The sequence below is a fragment of the Canis lupus genome, chromosome 5, assembly GCF_011100685.1.
Source record: "Canis lupus familiaris isolate Mischka breed German Shepherd chromosome 5, alternate assembly UU_Cfam_GSD_1.0, whole genome shotgun sequence".
Classification (NCBI taxonomy): domain Eukaryota; kingdom Metazoa; phylum Chordata; class Mammalia; order Carnivora; family Canidae; genus Canis; species Canis lupus.
Genome location: NC_049226.1, coordinates 6072017 through 6092444, shown reverse-complemented (window position 1 = coordinate 6092444; position 20428 = coordinate 6072017). Strand labels below are relative to the sequence as shown.

The following is a 20428-nucleotide window of genomic DNA, read 5'->3' as shown; positions in this document are numbered from 1 at the left end:
ATTATACTAATGCTCTGTTCAACATTCCTCTGGGTCTTTTCTAATGTGTCCTTCCAAATGCAGATATAACACATACATATGATCATAATTTTACCTTCATGATATAATTATCTGCATGCTATTTTATCTGCTTTTTTCATTGACATTTGACATTTGCTATGAACATTTTTCTATGTCAAGAAATATAACTCTACATTCCAAAGTTTATGGCTATCGAGTATTCTATTCTATGTATGCGTTATTCTTTTCTTAATGAGCCTCTTATTACCGTATAATTAATTTGTCCCCAACTCCTTGTCATGATAAAAGTTCCTAAAATATTTTCTCTTCTCATTAAATACCTACAAGAGGTATTGTTGGGACAAAGAATGTATGCCAACTGCCTTCTATAACAGAGAAGCCAAAACTATACAGCCACCAACAATGGCATGGTGTTCTAAATTTGACCTTACCCTCCTGTCTTTCCTGTTAACTTCATAGGTCAGGAATCATGACTACAATGTTTGCTAGGTATAAAGATGGCACGTGGAGGATTCAACTGTGGAATAAGGCTATGACCCATAGATAAGGTAATTTGCTGTGCAGAATTTAAATAGATTTTGCAATTAGGATCTCTCCTCATATCAAAAATTTAGGATTCCCCTTCATTGGTATTAAAAAGACACACTTTGGCTTAAACTGCAGGAGAAAAAGAGCTTGAGTTCCAAAAGGACTATCCATTTAAAGCAAAATGACAACCTTTGCCAAACTAAAAACGTTGCCATCCATGTCATCAAGGCAACACCTTGAATCTCCAATGAGTAGTTTGAGTTTCTTCTTTATCAATGCCATGAAAAATCTGTTTTTAAAGACTCAGTGTGGGCATCACCTCTTTCAGAAGCTTTGTCTGAACCTCCCAGGCAGTTAGATGGGCACTCTCTACCCTCGGCCATGGGATTCACTGTAACAATGTGCCCTACTTTGGTATTTGTTATTTGATTCAGAGTACTTCCAGTATAGATGTCTATTTCTGTCCCTAAAACCTGGAGGGACTGCCTTTTTATATGCAATGTGTTTGTTAATTGAATGAAAGAACCCGTCCATAAAATGGAGTTAGAATGGGCATCAGTTTGTCTCAGGGCCTGAGTATATCCAAGAGAATGAGGATATCTCTGGAACAAAAAAGAGCCATCACCTATGATGACATGTGTCCATATGCAACCCTTAGGTTACACTTCTTTAATGTTAACTTCAAGCAGAATCATACTTTTCTTTAAACTAATGAATGTACCAGATTGACAAGTTTATCTATGTTTTGTATCATTTTTCTCTCTTAACTCTCATGAGTAGTTCATTGGTATTTTTCAAATCATTTTGGTAGATCTCTCCTTTAATCTTGCAGTTGTAACAAAAGCTACCAAGTTCAATTCTCCCAAGAAGTAAAATTTTTGCGTATGTAGATGGTTTCCCAAGCAAACTTTGTGGTTGCAATAAGGAGAAAAGAGAAACAGTTCAAAGAATTAGAGGTGGTTTCTCTTCCTCGGTCCGAAATCTGTAAGAACTTCATTTTCTTGACTGGGTATTTCAGTGTCACAGTAGTAAATGTTCCTTCTTATTTTGAGTAGCCAGCCCTGACCCATAAAGGCAGCATTCTGATTTATGGGTCGTTGGCTTTTGTGTCTTAAACTAAATGCACCACCTTCCCTAGATTCACAAAGCAGCAGTTCAGGGTACAGCTAACATCACAGTCTTGTTTCTCCCCCGCTTCACTGATAATAAGTGCTCCAAGCCTTACTTGAATAGAGGCATGAACATGACTCATATCCATCTCTTATTTCTCTAAACCACCCCCATCTCCTAACTAAGCATAACACTTTCAAGTTCTGACATAGCTCAACCAATCTTTCTTGGAAGACTAAAAATACATTCATGTTATCATACTATTACCAGAGTATATTGTTTTGCCCTTCCTCAAGGAGTAACCCGTTAATATGTCCTGAAAAAGAGAGAGAGTATAAGACGGTTTTAGGCTGCTGTACCATAGCAATTAGGAAATAAGGAGTGCCTCGTAGACCATTTTATGTTTCCTCCTCGTGGAAACAAATCCTTCCCAGTCACACTGTTGGAATGGCATTGTGAACAGTGGGTAGAATGGAGTTCTTTCTCATAAACATCAAGGGAATACATGAAAACCTGCCTGCTCTTAAATGAGAGGAATTTTATGACCACAAGGTCAGCCCCAGTCTCTGTAACTTAGCAGAAACTCATAGTCTACTTTCTCTAGTCAATCAGGCTTCACGTGGGAGCATCCTCTGGAAGACTGAAGGTAACCTTAAGTACACTGTTTTACAGGAAAAGTGTCCACAAGCCCAGTCTCCAAACGTCATTCCTCAAATTCTATATTTAACCATGAAACTCAGCAAATGATCACAATTGGCCACCATGTAGATGATAGTTATTTATGAATAGCTGAATAGATAAATTAAAATTGTTTTTTTTGTGTGTTTTTTGTGTGTGTGTGTTTTTTTTTTTACTAAAGAGATAGAAACAAAAAAGGGTTAGCTACAGAAATGACATTAAGTGCTCTCTGCTTCACAATGACAGATGTAGCGGAGGTCATGGTATATGAGATTCTTGGCCAAGTCAAATCCAAAGAAGGTCTGCAAGACTACAAATGTCACCTCTAACCCGATGGATGTTGCCAAAGAAATCCCTAAAGAGCCTAGAATTTTTAAAAATTACTTCTCAACTCACAGCATGTGGAGCACATTAGATATAATCTAGAATTTAGATATGGTTCTGGCTCCTAAGAAGCTCTCAACAAAACTGAAAGACGTCATAAATGGAGGTAGATACTACAAGAACAATGAAAGGGGAACGGGATAGATTTTAATAATGCCCTTTTCAAAGTGAACTAAAAGACACCAGCTGCCTTAGATCTCTCAAATCCAGCAAGCAACTTCTTGGACTATGTCCGATTGTGATTTTCACGGTGTTGTTTCATTTGTTTTACTGCCCCAATTGTAAGGTTCAAATTTCTGAATATAATGTTAAGCAGCTTGCTGCCCTTCTTAAAGAAAGAGGGATTTTGCGAATTCAGTCAATTTTGGAGTTGGAAAAGATCCATCAAACCCACCATTTTTTATTTGAATAAGCTGAGCTCAGAGAGGTTAAGTGTTTATCAGCGATAAAGAGCTCTGGAGTTATAGACTGAGTTAGCCGGTAGCTCCTTACTGAGCATAAGGCCATGGGCAAGTCTCTTAACCTCATCAAGTCTTAGTTTCCTCAACTCTAAATTGGAGATAATAATCCTCATCCTTTCAAGATCATTGTAGAGGGTTGGATAAAATAAACGTAGTAGCGTGCTTTACACATAAAATGTCAACAAATAGTGGTGGTGGTTATTTATTGCTATTTTGTCACAGCAACTGGCATTAATGAGCATTCATTCATTCATAGTCATAGTGGTTTTTATTTATTATTTTTAGTGCCCAAAGCAGCAAAGGCTATTCATTCAGGTATTAGCTAGAACCCAGATGGCCTAAATCCCTTGCCTCTTTTTCTAAAAGACTTGTATTTAAATAATCAGAAAAGGATTCCCTTCGGTAAGCAGAGGTTGAGTAGGCATTAGTTAAGAATGCCACAATTTCTGTTGAATGGTAGTCTCTTTGTACCATTGTTAGGCATAAAACCAAGAAGTAAGCATTTTTCTTACAGTGAGGAGCAAACTCATTGAAAGATTGCATGGCACAAAGTGGGAAATATTGTAGCTTCTCGAATTAAACCAACATCTTTTTGATATAAATGTCCAAGGGATGCCTGGGTGGCTCAGTGGTTGAGCATCTGCCTTTGGCTCAGGGCCTGATTCTGGAGACCCGGAATTGAGTCTCACATCGGGCTCCCTGCATGGAGCCTGCTTCTCCCTCTGCCTGTGTCTCTGCCTCTCTCTGTGTCTTTCATGAATAAATAAATAAAATATTTAAAAATAAAAATAAAAATAAAAATAAAAATAAAATATATGTCCATCTTTTGTGGACTAACACCTGAGCAACTAGATACAAACCTCATGAAGCAGTAAGCTGCTATGGAAACACTGCAAGTTTTTGTTTGTGTTTTTAATTTTTTGTGTGTTTCGGCTTTTTTCTTTAGAGCCACGCTTCCCCAGCTGATTTGCATAAGAATCACCTGGGAATTGTGTTACAATGCAAACCCTGAGTCAGCAGCTCTGAGGTACAGCCGGACAATCTGCATTTCCAACAGGATCCCATGTGACGCTGACGCTGCAGCTCAGCGGACCACACTTTGAGTAGCAAGGAAGTTCTGGGTGAACTTGGTTAAATTCATGAGTGATTATAACAAGGCAGGTGTTCAGGAGGCAGAGCCCACTGAGAAACAGGCAAGAAGACATCTGTGGAACAGGCTGAGCAGAAGTTTGATTTTTATCTGAGCTACAATACAAACCTGGCCAGGGAAATGTACAGCTTGGGACCTGTCCCTGTCTCTCAAGCCACATGCCAGACGATGGCCACATCTAACAAGGCTTCTTGCCTTTCCTAAGAACCTGTAGTTTTAGTTACTTAGCCTCTAACTAATCTCAAGAAACTAGTGTCGCTGTTCTCTCCCCATTGACAGGAATCCTTTTGGATTAAAGATCACTGGAGGCACCAAAAGATGATGAAGCAAACTAATTTGCAGTATATTTTTTTCACAATTTTAAAGGACCTAAGTCTTTTGGAAACTCTCTGGTTTGTGTTTTGCAACCTCTGATGCACCTGAGATGATCTCAAAATGAAGAGTAAAAAGGATCAAAATGCAAAAAAAGACTTAAATTCTGGGGGCTTCTATTTTCCCACATCGTTGAAAATTTATAGATTTTATTTCCCCCACAGAGAATGTTTGTTTCCTTGACACCTCACTAAGAGGTTGCTTCTTGACTTTCCTTCTAGTAAGTATTATCCAAACATTCTCTTCTAAGTTCTTGGATAGAAGCAGCCCTTGGTCAACTGGAATATCGAATCTATCTTCTTCTATAAGAAGCGAAATTGGTGAGAAATGTATTTCACTCCCTGCTCTAGACACCATTTCTGGCCATCTGAAGTCCCAATACTCATAGACTGTGTCACATAGCTTAACGCTGACATGTCTATTATTTTCAACCTCTTTCTAGGCAAGATCTTGCCCCCTAAAATAAAATTATGTTGATTTTAGAAATGGAACTTCCATAATTATTCCTTCTGTATCTGTCACTTTACCCAACACAAGACTGGTCACAGCACAGAAATTCAATCGATAACTTGTCACAAGAGAGACTCAAGGAGACATCTGCTATCTGGTCAACCAGATAGCTTTTCTACATAGTCAGTATCTCTGACAATGAATAGTTGATCCATGGATCTCCCTTTGGAAAAGAGGCCTGATCCACAGTATTCTCCCAAATAAGAGCCAATTGTGAGTCCGCGCAGAAAAATCCAACCTAAACTCGTGTAAGTATCTCAAAGCTACTAAAGTTCCTATGAGATCCGGTGCCAGCCCCAAGGTCTGAACTCACATTCCCGTGGTTCTAATCAGGTCCCACCTCTAAACTGGTCATGTCACCAAGCCTCGATGTCTTCATCTGTTAAACAGGAATAACAAGAGTACCCACCTTAAATATTTCAATATAGATTAAATGAAGTAGTCTGTGCAAAGCACTCAGCAAGGGTCCGGAGATATAGATTGAATGAAGTAGTCTGTGCAAAGCACTCAGCAAGGGCCCCAGAGCATACCAAGTGCTTGATAAATATCAGGAATTATCATCCTTTCCCAGGTAGAGTGGAGGAAGCCAGGTATGATACCCAGAGAGTCCCCAAGATTAAAAGGTGGAGTTCCCTAAAGCTGAATTTCCAGTAGAGCAGGGACAAACGAGAAGAAGAGGCATAAAATGAGTTGTTTTCATACCAGCACTTCCCCAGATTGAAAACTCACAAAATTTGCTTCCAATGCCACTAAATTGCTGCATACCACATTAAGTTTGCTCAAATACCAAATACTTTTAAATTTCCATATAGAAAGAAAGAAAACCAAGGGTGGGGGATGGTCTCAGCTTCTGAGATGTAACCCTTCCTTCAGCTGCTTGATGAAGACATGGGAATTTTCGATGGGTAATTAGAAAAGGAGAGTTGCTGTGGAAAACAGATCTGTTAATCAATAAATAAAAACAGGAGGAGTAGCAGAAATGGAATTATTAGTGAGAAATTCAGTTGTACACTGAGGCTCTGGGTGTAATCAAAGAGAGGAATATCAATGCCAATTATTTGTTTCCCTCCCATTTGGTTGTCTTCTGCCTCACTCTCCCCTAGGGACCTGCACCCATACACCCAATTTGTTACAATATTATTTCAGACTGTTCCTCAACCAGATTGGCACTTTTACTCTTTATCCTGTTTACTCCTATTCTCTCATCCTTGTGGAATAGGTGGGGCACAAATCATCATTCACGTTTTAGGGATGAAGAAAAGAAGGCACAGTCAGGTTCAATACCTCTGCTCAGTTACCAAGCCAATCCCTAATAGAACCCAAATGCGTATCCACTTTCTTGACTCCAAATCCAGCACTGATTCCAGTTCTGACCCTACTCATCTTTGAACCGCATTATAATCCGAGGCAGGCAATTGGCCCAGGTCCATGCTCTCAACCAGTTCATGGTCACAGATGACCAGGTGTGGAAGGAGAACACCTTTTACCCACCTTCTTCCGGGCTCTACTCTTGGACCTCGTGGCGCCTCTACCCACTAGCACATCGCTGCAAGGAGCCTGTAAGGCAAAGATGCCCTCTCTGTAATCAGACTCTCTGCCTCCCTCGTCCTCAGCAGCGGAACCAGGACGGAAGAGGCTGTGTGGCTGCTTTGACTGTTTGTTTTTTCACTACTGAGCTGGCAAGGATGGAAGTTGTTGATTTACAATTAGAAGCAGCATGCTTCTTCAAATATTAATATTAATAACTACAATACTGAACACATGAAAAGGGCTTTTCATCTTCAAAGCACTTTGCAGACATTAACTCATTAGCTGTCCGTTCCCTCCATTCAGGAACAGGTAAGTAAGAATCTCAATAGCAACAGTGGGCGCCCAGCAACCCTCCACGCATAGCCCATGCCCGCAGTAGCAAAAGGTTTTCTTTTTAGTAATAAGGAGGCGGTGCAACCCAGAGCAACCCAGAGCCACAACCGATGAAGAGTCAAATTGTCAGTCATTTTACAAATCAAATGGAACTGCCAGAATTATGATTTTCGAGTCTGTTTTTACTGTTGTTTAGCCAATATCTCTCTTTTCAGTTGCCCAGTAATGGTTAAGAAGTAAGGGGGAAAATGGTTTAAAAACACGTATCTTACCCAAAAGGCAGTAAGGAAAAGCTACAAGTGAATGCCTTGATCTCAGTCATCCAGAATCTTTTGGAACACTTTGTTCACGTAAAATGCTACTTTAAGGGGTGGGGGTAACAGGGACTTTTTAACAGCAGATGAGAAGCCACAAAGTGGCATCGCAGGATAAAAATCAGCGAATGCAGGGAAATAGCCATTCACACCCCCTACCGTTCCATGGCAGTGCCCCTGAAGTCTAGCTCTGCGGTGGAGGGAAGAGATGCCTCCCAGACTTCAAGATTCCCCTTTTCTCAACTACAGCCCCCAAAACAGGAGAATATTGGAGAACGAGGAGTCACAAAACAGGGGAAAGCACCCCCCGAAAACAAACAAACAAACAAACAAACAAACAGAAAAACCTGGCTGGTCTGGCTTACAAGATCCAAACCTGTAGCAATTTCCTCTCTATAATAATTCATTAAGCTGCTAGGCAAAAAAAAAAAAAAAAAAAAAAAATTAAAAAAAGGAAAGAAAGAAAGAAAGAAAAAAAGCAATAGGCTTGCTAGGAGTGAAAGCGGAAAAAAAAGAGGAATTCTATGTTTAACTACAGCTTTATTTCTTTGGAACTGCTCCAATATGCGAAGAAAATTCCGAGTTTCTGACAAGTAAGCTGTGAGTGTCTAAAACGTGTGTGATTTTTGCTTCTATAAAGCAGGGAAAAGAGTGAAGCACTCTTGATTTCAGACTATTTTAAGAATGTGAAAGAAATATTTTTGAAAATTGTTATTAAGCAATTGAATGGAAAATCTAGAAAAATGTGAAAAGAGGAAGAGAAAACCCGCTGGTATCCTGAAAGTCCCCATCAATTTGCTGTTTAATTCCCCGGAATGAAACCAAAAAAAAAAAAAAAAAGAATAATAATAATAAAATAAAAGGGAAAAGGGAAAGGAGAAGGAAAATAGCAAAGTTTTAGGCAGAAACTCACACTTCACTTACTACTTTGCCGGAGAGACTGGGTGAAGGAAAGGTCCTGAGTGAGGTTCCCTCAATGTCTGTGGTCTCTTTCCAACTACCTGCGGGAATCCTCCGCTCGATGGCTATAGAGGATGCAAAGACCATAATGTTCCTAATAGAGCTGCCTCCTTAAATTGGGGGGTGTGGTCAAGGCCGGGAAAGCTGGAAAAAAAGGCAGTATGCCACTAGCCCCTGACACCGCGGAGGCAGCCTCTAGGACAGGCTCTTCGGTCTAGGTGGAAAAGCAAATATTGCTACTGGCTGGGGTAACACCAAATCACGCTTTATTTTCTATCCTTCAAATTATTCTTCAATTAAATTTAACTCAGCCACGGAGAGTTAAGTAATGGGGCGGTAGCTGAGACTTAGTTAGCTCAGTGGGATAAGGTGTCTCATCCTCCGCTGATGCATTAGATTTACTTTCTACTGAATATGTGAATATTCATGAATTCACATTTCTTGACTTTCTCAATGGAGCCCCATTTAACCCAGGCAAGGGGTCTGGAGAGGCAAAGCTCTCTGTAGAATCAGGTCCCCGAAAGGCGAAAGGCGGTCAGAAAGCAGGATATCTACCAACCAGTCACCTGCTCAGGCTTTTGATTTATCTCTGTAAACCTGAGGTGAAATGTGATTATTTCCTAAGGAGAAGGAAATAATTATATGGGACGGAACTGACCAAATAAATAGAGCGTTGGGAATTCTTAAAAATAAAGTTGAAATGCCCTATTCGTGTTAGTCTGGTCTTAGGTGATGTCTAAAATAGGTTAGTTTCAGTAACCCTGATTCTGGCGCAGCAGTGAAAAGACAGAGATGTTCATATATTTCTCATTTCGCGAAAATGTGAGCAATACGAAAATCATGCATTTGCTTTAGGTGAAAATATACAGCATCTCATATTCACACATTCAGAACCACGATGAGAATGTTACATTCGTGTAACATCATTTCTATGAATACAGTTATTTTGTTAGAGAATTTTTTTTTAAAAAAAGTCATTATTTGGCTGCTTAAGACTTCTATCCTAAAACATTCCATTTTCTTGAAGGAATAGATGGGAGTTAAGGTTTGTCATGGTTGACTCCGTTCCCTTTCTCATGAAGCCACAAATGCTCAACTTGAAAAGTCTATGAAAATCTAATAAATGTCACTCAGAGCAATATCATCATTATCCTTCCTTGTGTAAAGCTAGCAATGCAGTTAAGATGGTGTTATAATTAAAATGAGATTTTACTCTCGTCTTTTGCCCATCCACATTAATATGGCTTTGAAGAAAGGAAGAGAGAGTGCTACTGGTGTAGTTTTGTTTAATAAATGTCTGTGCCAGGCTCTGTGTTAGATGCTAGAAAAATAACAAGTTGACAGTGTCATGGGAAGATAGGCATAAATCAACCATCGCAATGCAGTGCAATACATGCTCTTTAAAAAGCTCATGGTCAATAAAACCGATCGCAACTAATTATAATTGTACTCGCTATGTTTGCAAGAGACTTGAAAAAAATGCAAAAAAAAGAAAAGAAAAGAAAAAAATGCAGAGGATACTTGGATTCTTGTCCTCCAAGGGTATATAATGTGAAGTTCTGGAGTTGGACGTTGTCTGTGTAAAGTTCATAGAGACAGCAACACTTAAGACCTTAGCTCTATCCTCTACCACTACTGTCATGGTGAGAAAGAGCATAAGCTAGAAATCTGAATGGTGCCAAATAAGCTACCACTGTTGCTGGAGAATATCCAAGAAAGCAGGAAGCTTTGTTTAGAATAGTATCTTCAAAAATGCAGCATTAGATTGGTATCCACATGCAATAAGTGAATACATAAAGTTAAATCCTTATCTTTACACCATATGCAAAAATTAACTCAAAATGGATCAGAGACCTAAACATAAGAGCTAAAACTATAAAATTCTTAAAAGAAAGCATAGAGGAGGGCAGCCCCGGTGGCTTAGCAGTTTAGAGCCGCCTTTGGCCCAGGGCTTGATCCTGGAGACCCGGGATCGACTCCCACATCAGGCTCCCTACATGGAGCCTGCTTCTCCCTCTGCCTGTGTCTCTGCCTCTCTCTCTCTAATAAATAAATAAATCTTAAAAAAAAAAAAAAAAAGAAACCATAGGGGAGACTTCATGGCATTGGATTTGGCAATGATTTAATTGGATAAGACACCAAAAGCCCAGGAGATGAAAGCAAAAATAGGTAAGTTGGAATTCACTAAAATAAAATCTTTTGTGCATCAAAGGACACTAGTAAGAAAGTGAAAGGGCAACCCACAGAATAGGAGAAAATATGTGCAAATCCCTGATAAGGAATTAATATTCAGAATATAGAAGAACTCCGAACAAAACAAATAACTTCATTACAAAATAACTCCACTACCAAATGGAGTTTCGTAAACAAATAACCCCATTACAAAATGAGTAAAGGACTTGAGCAGACATTTCAGCAAAGATATACAAATGACCAATAAACAGGTGAAGAGATGCTCAACATCACTCATCATCAGGGAAATGTAAATCAAGATCACAATAAGACACCATTTCACACCTATTAGGGTGGCTATTATCTACAAAAACGAAAGAAAACAGTACTGGAAAACAAGTGTTGGTCAGGATGTGGAGACATTTGAACCCTTACCACAAATCCTGGTGAGAACGTAAAACTGGAACAGCCGCTATGGAAAAGAGTATGGTGGTTTCTCCTAAAATTCAACATAGAATCACCATAGAATTCAGAATTCACTTGTAGGTATATACCCCCAAAAGAATTGAAAGCAGGGACTCAAGCAAATATTGTATACCTACGTACACTGTAGCATTATCGACAATAGTCAAATGGCTGTTGAGACCTGAATGGATAAATACAATGTGTAGATACAAACAATGGAATATTATGCAGCCTTAGAAAAATGAGATTCTGACAAATACTATAGCATAGATGAACCTTCAAGATAGTATGTTAAACAAAATAAGCCAGACCCCAAAAGACAAATATTGTATGACTCTGCTTATATGAGGTACCTAAAAGAATCAAATCCTTAGAGACAGAAAGTAGAATGAGGTTAGCAGTGTCAGAGAGGAGGGAGAAATGAGGAATTAGTGTTTAATGGGGACTAAAGGTTTCAGTTTAGGATGATGAGAAGTTCTGGACATCCATGATGGTGGTGATTACTTAAGGCTATTGAATTGTGATGGTTAAAATGATGGGGTACCTGGCTAGTTCAATCAGTAGAGTATACGACTCTTGGTTTCAGGGTTATAAGCTCGAGTCTCACATTGGGGGTAGAGATTACTCAAAAATAAAATATTTTTTTTTAAAAAAGGAGGTTAAAGTGGTCAATTTTATATTCTGTATATTTTACTAAAGTGAAAAAACAAATGCACTGACCTGAAGAAAAAAATATAGAGCACCAGGGTAAAGTAAACCATCCACAGAAGGAATGTTTTCTGATCCACATGGATGGTGTGAGGAAAAGGAGAATGATCCTCCAAAGGGAGAGGGTAGGCACTCGTAGAAGCATGGGACCGTCCTGAGAGCTCCTCAGTCAAGTCATCTGTCAAAGAAGGGATAATATATCAGTCCAATTTCATGAGGTTGTTGAGATTATTGTATGATTGGATGATTGGGTATAAACATTTTACTGAGAAAGGCAAAGCTGGGTTGTTCTTTTCCATGCTCTAGGATATCAAATTCTATGGAGAAGGACCTCAGGGAAGATGACTATATATTTTAAGATGCTCAAGAAAAAAATTAAAACCCAGTTACCTAGAGGACATAGATACCTTTGGGCTCCCAAGTGAAAGAGTTAAGTTGAAAGAATTTGTTGCTTCTCTGAATATCCCCATAGCCCAGCCTGAAGGATGGTGGTTTCAATATAGTTTAGACACATTTGGAATAGAGCCTGAATGAATTTCTGGAATAATTACCACCAAGCTGTTTGTTGCTCTCACTGAGAAGAAATCTTTTTCCTTTTCTCAGCATAACAAACAACACTGCAAGTTAGTATTTCCTAAGAGGAAAAATGGAGAAGATGAATTCTCTCAGAATCTTAGCCTTGCAAGGGTGCTCAGCCCTTTCACCATCAACCTCCCCTCACTCCCACCCAGCCTCCCCAAACACAGGAATCCCCTTTACAGCAATCCATATTTTATTTATTTTTATTTTTATTTTTAAATATTTATTTCTTTATTTTAGAGAAAGAGAGAGTGCAAGGGGATGGTGAGGGGTAGAGGGAAAATGAGGGGAGGGAGACAAGCAGACTCCCCATTGAGCACTGAGCCCCACATGGGGCTCGATCTCATGACCCTGAGCTCAGGACCTGAGCTGAAACCAAGAGTCAAAGGCTTAACCAACTACACCACCCAGGTGCCCCAGAGATCCATATTTTAAACCACTGTGTCTGTACACAAAACAAGTTTGAACTCAACCACGGCCTTAAATTTAACGAAAAACAAAGCAAAATCATCATTTATTGCTTTGTACATACTATCTCTTTTCTCTTTCCATCTCACTTAAAAAACTTCTGATGTTTCGGAAGACCCCATATCCACAGGAAAGGAGCATCTAAACAAATTATCAAAACTGAGTGGAGGTAAAATCCAGATACCGTTACAAGCGCCGTTGTCACCAAATATCGGAGAGGCCCCAAAAGATAAGATGAAAGGAGAGCAAGGAACAGAGAACCTTTGTCTATTCACGCTCCAGCTCTGGAACTTCTTATCCTGTACTTTGTAATGAATCTATCTCCTTTCCATGATCAAAAGCCAAGCCTGTATCTTGAGCCACAGATGGATCGGCAGTGGCACACATACGTGTGTGTGCACATCTGGCCCCCAGGTGCTGGTCCTTCTCTGTGCCAGCCAGCCTATGGAGAAGCCAGAGTTCTTGGCATAGTCCTCCCAGGACCTCATGGTTGCTCGAACCCGCTTTCTGCTATTTCCTTGCCCTCTTCGATGTGAGATGGGCTGGGGAGAGCACCCCAGAGGGACATCCTATCAGGCTTGTGGAAGATGCTTCTCCATCCTAGTTAGTTCTCTTGGGTTCGCTGAACATCTTTTGAATTCCATAAAGTTCCAACAGAGCAGAGAGGATGATTGTGGCGTACATTATGGCCCACTGAAACCCATCTTGAATCACCTCCTGTTGACTCTATTCCTTCTTCTATGCTTCTGTCACTGTGCCCCCTGTTCCCTCCTCCCTTGAAATACCTTTACTTTTTCTGTCAATCTACTCCTACACGGTTAGAATTAAATCTCAATTTTTAAAAAAGTTTTTATTTAATTATTCATGAGAGACACAGGCAGAGGGAGAAGCAGGCTTCCTGTGGGAATCCTGGTGCAGGACTTGATCCCAGGACCCCAGGATCATGACCTGAGCCAAAGGCAGACGCTCAACCACTGAGCCACCCAGGCACCGCTAAATCTCAATTTCTAATTATAAAATTAACATGTGGCTGTAGTATTTTCAAACAATACAGAAGAGTATGGATAAAAACTAAAAACCACTACCCTGCCCCCTTCCACCCAATCTCACACCAAAAGGTAACTATTATTTACAGATTGGTAATGTGCCACACCCCCAGGGCCCCTGCTTGTTCCTGTATCTTTCTCATGGGATTATGTTTTCTGCATTGTTCTATGACTTGCAGTGCGTTTACTGGTGTTGTCTCTCCAGGGTGGCTCAGCAGAGCTACCCCATTCACTCCAGCAAGCGAGCCTAATCCTCTCTCACATTGCACATGAATATGGAAGTCATGGAGCCTAACAGGTTACAGCTTGACAGGTCAAAATATCATGCTTACAGCATGACACCATTTGTTTGAAATCTGAAAGTACTAATCACCTGCGTCATTTGCGGTGGCGTGGGAGATCTGTTTGTTTCATTCTTGTAGGTTTGTGTCCTCTGCTTTTTGTGCAAAGTTGTGCTCCATCTGTATTATGAAATAAAGCAAAATTTTATTTTCAAGTGTGTTGATTCTATTTGCCTGATCAAGACCACAGTTATAGCACAGTGTTGTAGACTTGAGATTGAACTATCCCACCTTGAATCCTAGCCCCGCTTCTTACCATGTTACCTTGGGCATCTTAACGTTTTCGACCTTTCGTTCCTTGTACGTGAAATGAGAATAAGGATACATACACCTCAGAGATTCTTGGGAGAATTAAAGAGCCTTTGAGTGCTAAGTATTTAATTCCTTAAGTTTGCGCTTGATGAATATGAATCATTGTTATCAATGGCAGCGCAGGGCTAGACCCAAGGCTTCCGTTTCCCCGCCACCATGCTCCATGAATCTTGAGAATGCAGGGACTGCTCCTCCCGCGTGGCTGGGGTGCTGGTCTGCAGCTCAGGACACAAGAGCCTGATGCAGCACTCAATCATGTAATCAGGACAAGCTCGCTGACAAAGGGGGTCCTGCTGGGTTTGTAGGAACAACGGGTGGCTCACACCAAGCAACACTGTCTGCATTAATTTTCCCTCTAGAAATAGTTCACTGATTACAAATTGAGCCCAGTGTTGGGGTCAGGCCCTCCTCCCCAAGACGACAACAGGACCGACCTTTCAAATTTCCCCGAGCAGGTTTTCTAGTCCCCATTTAGAAGGCAAACCACTTTCAATGGAGGGACACTGAGACCATTAATATATTTCCTGATTTATCCTGGATAAAGTGGTCCTAAACTCCCTCTCCTTCATGGGAGGCTGTCGAGGCTTCTCGGAGGCAGTCTGAGCTCTGTTTTCTCTGGGTGCTCAAGATTGGCTGCCTCTGCTCCACCTGTACCCTCTTTCTGTGCCTCGGACATCACCTTATCCATGCCTCTCACCTGGACCGAAATAGTAGCACCTGCTCTGACAAGATCTGATTCTCAGAACAGCACCATCATGACAATGGATCCCAGTGGCCATGAATTTGTGAGCTGGGAAGAATTTTTTGGGATTCTGAAATCTCATCACCTTTCCAATAAGTAAACAGAACAGGGAGATCAATTGTTTAGTTAAGAAAGCTAATAAACAAATTTGTGACATCTCTTCAAAGCTAAATGGTTAGCATATTTGTAGGAACCATCATATTGGTTCCTGCATATTGAACATCTTGGGTGAGTCTGTAGGTCTATGTCTGAAGCTCAGGTAGCTAGCACTATGGGAGCAAAATTCATATTAATTAATTAATTAATTAATTAATTAATTAATTAATTCATATTAATGAACTGTTGATGGAGTAATTCTCCCATCTTTGGATGAGATGCCTGGGGATTCAGGAGACAGCTCATTCCCCAGTAAACCAGGGAGAGGAAAGAGCAGTCCGATGTATCACCAAAACATCACCACGGATTTGCTGTTTCCAAGCCTGCTTAGGAACAGAAGTCCAATAGCCGCAGTCAGCTACAGCCATAAATGCGTTGAGAGATTTATAGAAAGCCACATTCGTCAGTTATTAATGTGCTCTCTTTTTTTGGCCTGGTGCTGATGAATGATTAGAAGTAGATTGGTTTGTTTTTGTGCTTTTTGGAACACCATTTCAATCAACTGCCAGGTTTGCTGTTGACAACTTTATCCTCCATACTTCCCTTTCTTCCTCAACATAGCCAAGATGATTCCTGAACTCAGGGACCAGGAAGGCAAACTAAGGTGATCTGTAAGTCTTAGCCATGCACAGATGCCTGGTTTCAACCTGAATTCCACCTCTGTGTGGAGGCTTTCTCTGACTATCCCCATCTCCCTTCTCCACTAGAATGTCCTCTCATTATATGTTTTAATAGCATCCTGCTCCCTCTTTTTCTTTTTAAAGATTTTATGTATTTATTCTTGAGAGACACAGAGAGAGAGACAGAGACATAGGCAGAGGGAGAAGCAGGCTCCATGCAGGGAGCCCAATGCGGAAATCGATCCCAGGACCCTGGGGATCATGCCAGGCATGAGCCAAAGGCAGACGCTCAACCACTGAGCCGCCCAGGTGTTCCTATTCCCTCTTTTGTAGCAAAAATGGTACTGTGATTACTTGTGTAATGCCCATCTCCTTTGTTTATTGTAAAATCATGGGGGGAAATGGATCAATCTTGTTTAGAATTGTTCCTGCAACTCTTATCATTATACCTAAGACCTAACGTAAAGGCTGTATGAATATTTGATGGTGGATTAAAGAGTGGATGGATGGATGCAGGGATGGATGGATGGATGGATGGATGGATGGATGAATGGATGGATGGATGGTGGGTGGGTGGACGGATGAATGAATATTTGAATGTTGGCTATACTGTATCTAATTTACCTATAATTTCTTAATTTTGGTTCTTTGATCTTTAATCCTCCTTCCATTGTTCCTGCTATTGTCACACATTTTACCAAACTCTGGCACCCAACTCTGTCCCTAGAAAACACATCACACAACTGTTTCAGCATGAACTTTTTCCCAATCAACATAAAAATAAACCTGTCAGGAAAATAATTTATCTTTTACATAGCACAAACTGAAGTGAAGAACTGTCAATTAACCAGAAAATTTAGGCTGTGTAAACAGGCAGAATGAGTCACCACTTCACACCAGATTTCTTTTTGTCTGTTATCTGGGTAATTCAGTCTACATCTGGAGTGTTTTTCCTTTACTATTTGAGTAGTGGTATCAGTACATCCCTCATCTTATTTTTCCTTAAGGATGAGGAAAAATAGAAGCAACTGACTTGGAATTACTGGACTGAATCTAGACTTTTGAATTGTGTTTCTCTCCTAGTTTGTTTTCCAAGAGTTTTAGGTCTGAAAAAATAATTCTGAAATATGCTGCTCATACTTATCAATGGCTGTTGGTCACAGAAAACTGTTCACAGTGTATACGTGTATAGAAACGGGATCCAAGGACTGATTTAGATAGAATAGGACGAACAAAGAGTATGGAAAGAAACACTGTGCTTGTACAACCCAGTTTTTTTTTAAGATTTATTTATTTATTTATCTATGATAGAGAGAGAGAGAGAGAGAGAGAGAGAGAGAGAGGGGCAGAGACACAGGAGGAGGGAGAAACAGGCTCCATGCTGGGAGCCCAACGGGGACTCGATCCTGGGACTCCAGGATCATGCCCCGGACCAAAGGCAGGCGCTAAACCGCCAAGCCACCAAGGGATCCCCTACAACCCAGTTTTTAACTTCCCAATAAGCATATAAATCTGTTGCCCACAACACCAGTTTCTTTCTTTCTTTTCTTAAAGACGCGGCTAAGGAAATTGTGTAAGCTAGAACTCAAACTTTGCACCAACCAGAAAACATCTGAGATAGCCAATGATGGTGACCTTGCTCCCAGGGAAAAGCTTGTGACCAGAGAGAATCTGGTTCATTATCCAATAAGCCAAACTCTGATTTAAGGCTGCCTCTTGCAACTTGCATCATAACCTATCCCTGGCCAAACCACAGCATGATGTAGTCCAGCACTTATTATCTTTATTTTGGTGGCACTTTGAACATGGGTTTTTAGAAATGATGGGTGTATGGATAATAGGCACATCTAAAGAGGGCCAAAAGACCCCCAAAAGAGTAAAAGTGAAAAAAGCATTATTGTTCCTTGATTAGTATAAAGCAAATGCTCTGATGGGTCAGAGGTATAGAAGGGCTGGTACTTATGCAGATTGTAGAGGTCAGCTCTAAAGGTGACCAAAATTCAAAGAAGCTTCGAGAGACGAATGTAATTAAAATCATGCTTTTTCTCTTAAATCACTTCCCAAGGACTTTATATTTTTTAAGATTTTTATTTATTCATGAGAGACTCAGAGAGAGAGGCAGAGACACAAGCAGAGGGAGAAGCAGGCTCCCTTTGGGGGATCCCGATGCAGGACTTGATCTCAGGGCCCTGGGGTTAACAACCTGAGCCAAAGGCAGATGATCAGCACTGAGCCACCCCGGGGCCCCACTTCCTAAGAACCTCAATCTTCAATCCAAGAACAATTCTGTCTTCTTTTTTTTTTTTTTCAAAATAATCATTTTATTAGCTTCTTTATTTCTTTCTTTTTTCTTTCTTTCTTTCTTTCTTTCTTTCTTTCTTTCTTTCTTTCTTTCTTTCTTTTGAGAGAACAGGGGATGAGGCAGAGGCAGAGGCAGAGATAATCTCAAGCAGACTCACACTGAGCGTGGCAACCAACTCGGGGCTCGATCTCATGACACTGAGATCATGACCTGAGTTGAAACCAAGAGTCAGATGCTTAACTGAATGAGCCACCCAGATACCCCAATAATTGCCTTTTTATTTATTTTTTTAAAGATTTTATTTATTTATTCATGAGAGACACAGAAGGAGAGAGAGGGGCAGAGACACAGGCAGAGGGAGAAGCAGGCTCCATGCAGGGAGCCCGATGTGGGACTTGATCCCTAGTCTCCAGGATCTTCAGCCTTGGGCTGAAGGCGGCACTAAACCGCTGAGCCACCCGGGCTGCCCTAATTGCCTTTTTAAATTCAAAAGTGATACATGATTGTTTAAAATTTAGGAAATCTGAAAAAGGAAAACAGAAGATTGAATTCATCTACAATTCTCCATTCAGAGGTAGCTAATGATAACATTTCATGAGGGCAACTTTTTCTAGTTTTTCTACATAGATAAGTACTTGTAATTTATATACAATAAAATAGAGCATATTACATGATATTTTAACCTATTTTTTCTTAGTTATAAATCTTTACCTCTTTTTAATGTCAATAAATTATTACCTTTGACAGCATTTTTAATGCTTCCTAATGTGTTTGTATGTATCCTAAAAAGTCTAGAAAGTTAGCATAAGACTGAGCCTTCATTTTATCTTTTTGCAGTACTGAAAGAATCACAAGACCTGGGTTCAATCCCTAGTTCCACTAACTGGCTGTATGTTTGGGGGCAAGGTCTCTGGGCAATGGTTTTATTGTCTATGAAGTTAAAGATTATCTAGTACATTTCTAGAAAGTCCAAGAGAAGCATTTCTGGTACATAAATCATACAATGCATAATTTCTTAACTATTCCACTTGGTCTACTATGTCTACTCCATATGAGAGGGATTTCCCCTTTTCCTTCATCCTTTGATTTGTTTTCCTTTTATTTTTCCATTTCCGTTCTCCTGAAACAATGAAATATGATGCCTTTGATCTGCTCATCAGAAGATGGGTGGCTGGATTCTTCTATGCTTCTGCAAACTTGGCACCACTCTCCTGCTGTGAAGTGCAAGGTCTGTTTCGAGCCCCAGGCACCAGATAGGTACTTCCATAAGTAAGTGCTCCTGCCACCAGGCTCATTTGAGCTCCATGCCCCTGGTGCAGAAAATCAAGTCCTACAGCTTCAAGCAAGTCTCTGCCTTCTTGAAGTCTCCAGCCAGACTATAAGAAAATATAAAAGGCACATTCATTTTCTTTGGACCAGGAACAGAAATGTTAATCTCTTCTGCTTTTAAAGGGGCCAGTAAGGATTTTGTGTTCCACATCAAAGAGAATCTAGGAAGAGACGATGTTTTTCCACTGTAACTTATGAAAATGGATGGGGAACTCAATTTGCCTATGATTTGGAATCTAAAGGAATTCCTGAGGTCTGATACAGTAGTTCAGAGAAAGATTTGTCAGGTTTCCTGAAACTTTTGCATGCAATCCTACACAACTGAGTTCACAAGGTATTTTTCATTTCCATTGCCTGTAAGGAAGGGTATCCTCCTCCCCCATCCCTGCCCCTTCGGGTCTTACCAAACTGGTCATGTAACTGGCCCAAGACTGACAAAGATCAAGAGATTAAGTACAGATTTGAATTTTATCTCTGTGCATTTCTGGAGTCTGTCAACTTGGGTATCTCAAGAAGAGCCAACATCTCACCAGAGAGTTTTCTGTAGCATATCCATAGAGAAGATGTGAAGAAGCCTCTGATGTTTTGCTTTTATCATGAATTCCATTGACCCCGGAGACTTGTGATTCTGGTGTGAAATAGGAGGGGAGTGAGGGATAGTCCTGGCACATTTCATTATCTCAGGAGGTGCCGATATTCCCACATATCAGCAAGTAGGATTCCAAAGGATGACGGCATCAGATCACTGAGCATCTTCAGAGACATTTCCTTCTTGATTATTTCTCTCCCAACCTTGTCAGTGTTGCTAAACACAGCAATAATATTCATGCAACTAGG

At 40.4% G+C, this 20428-nt stretch overlaps 1 protein-coding gene across 4 annotated transcripts in view; it reads right to left on the bottom strand.

Annotated features, from left to right (window-relative positions):
• Positions 1 to 8440, bottom strand: part of ETS1 (ETS proto-oncogene 1, transcription factor) — a 131155-nt gene extending 122715 nt beyond the window's left edge. For 3 of the 4 annotated variants that reach the window (XM_038535666.1, XM_038535669.1, XM_038535667.1), the window contains exon 1: positions 8316 to 8440. In XM_038535666.1, coding sequence (XP_038391594.1) covers positions 8316 to 8438 — 123 coding nt within the window. In that variant the 5' untranslated portion in view covers positions 8439 to 8440. Of the gene's footprint in view, positions 1 to 8304 lie in introns of all 4 variants that reach the window. The other variant, XM_038535668.1, reaches the window with a different exon arrangement.
• Positions 8441 to 20428: the final 11988 nt, after the last annotated feature.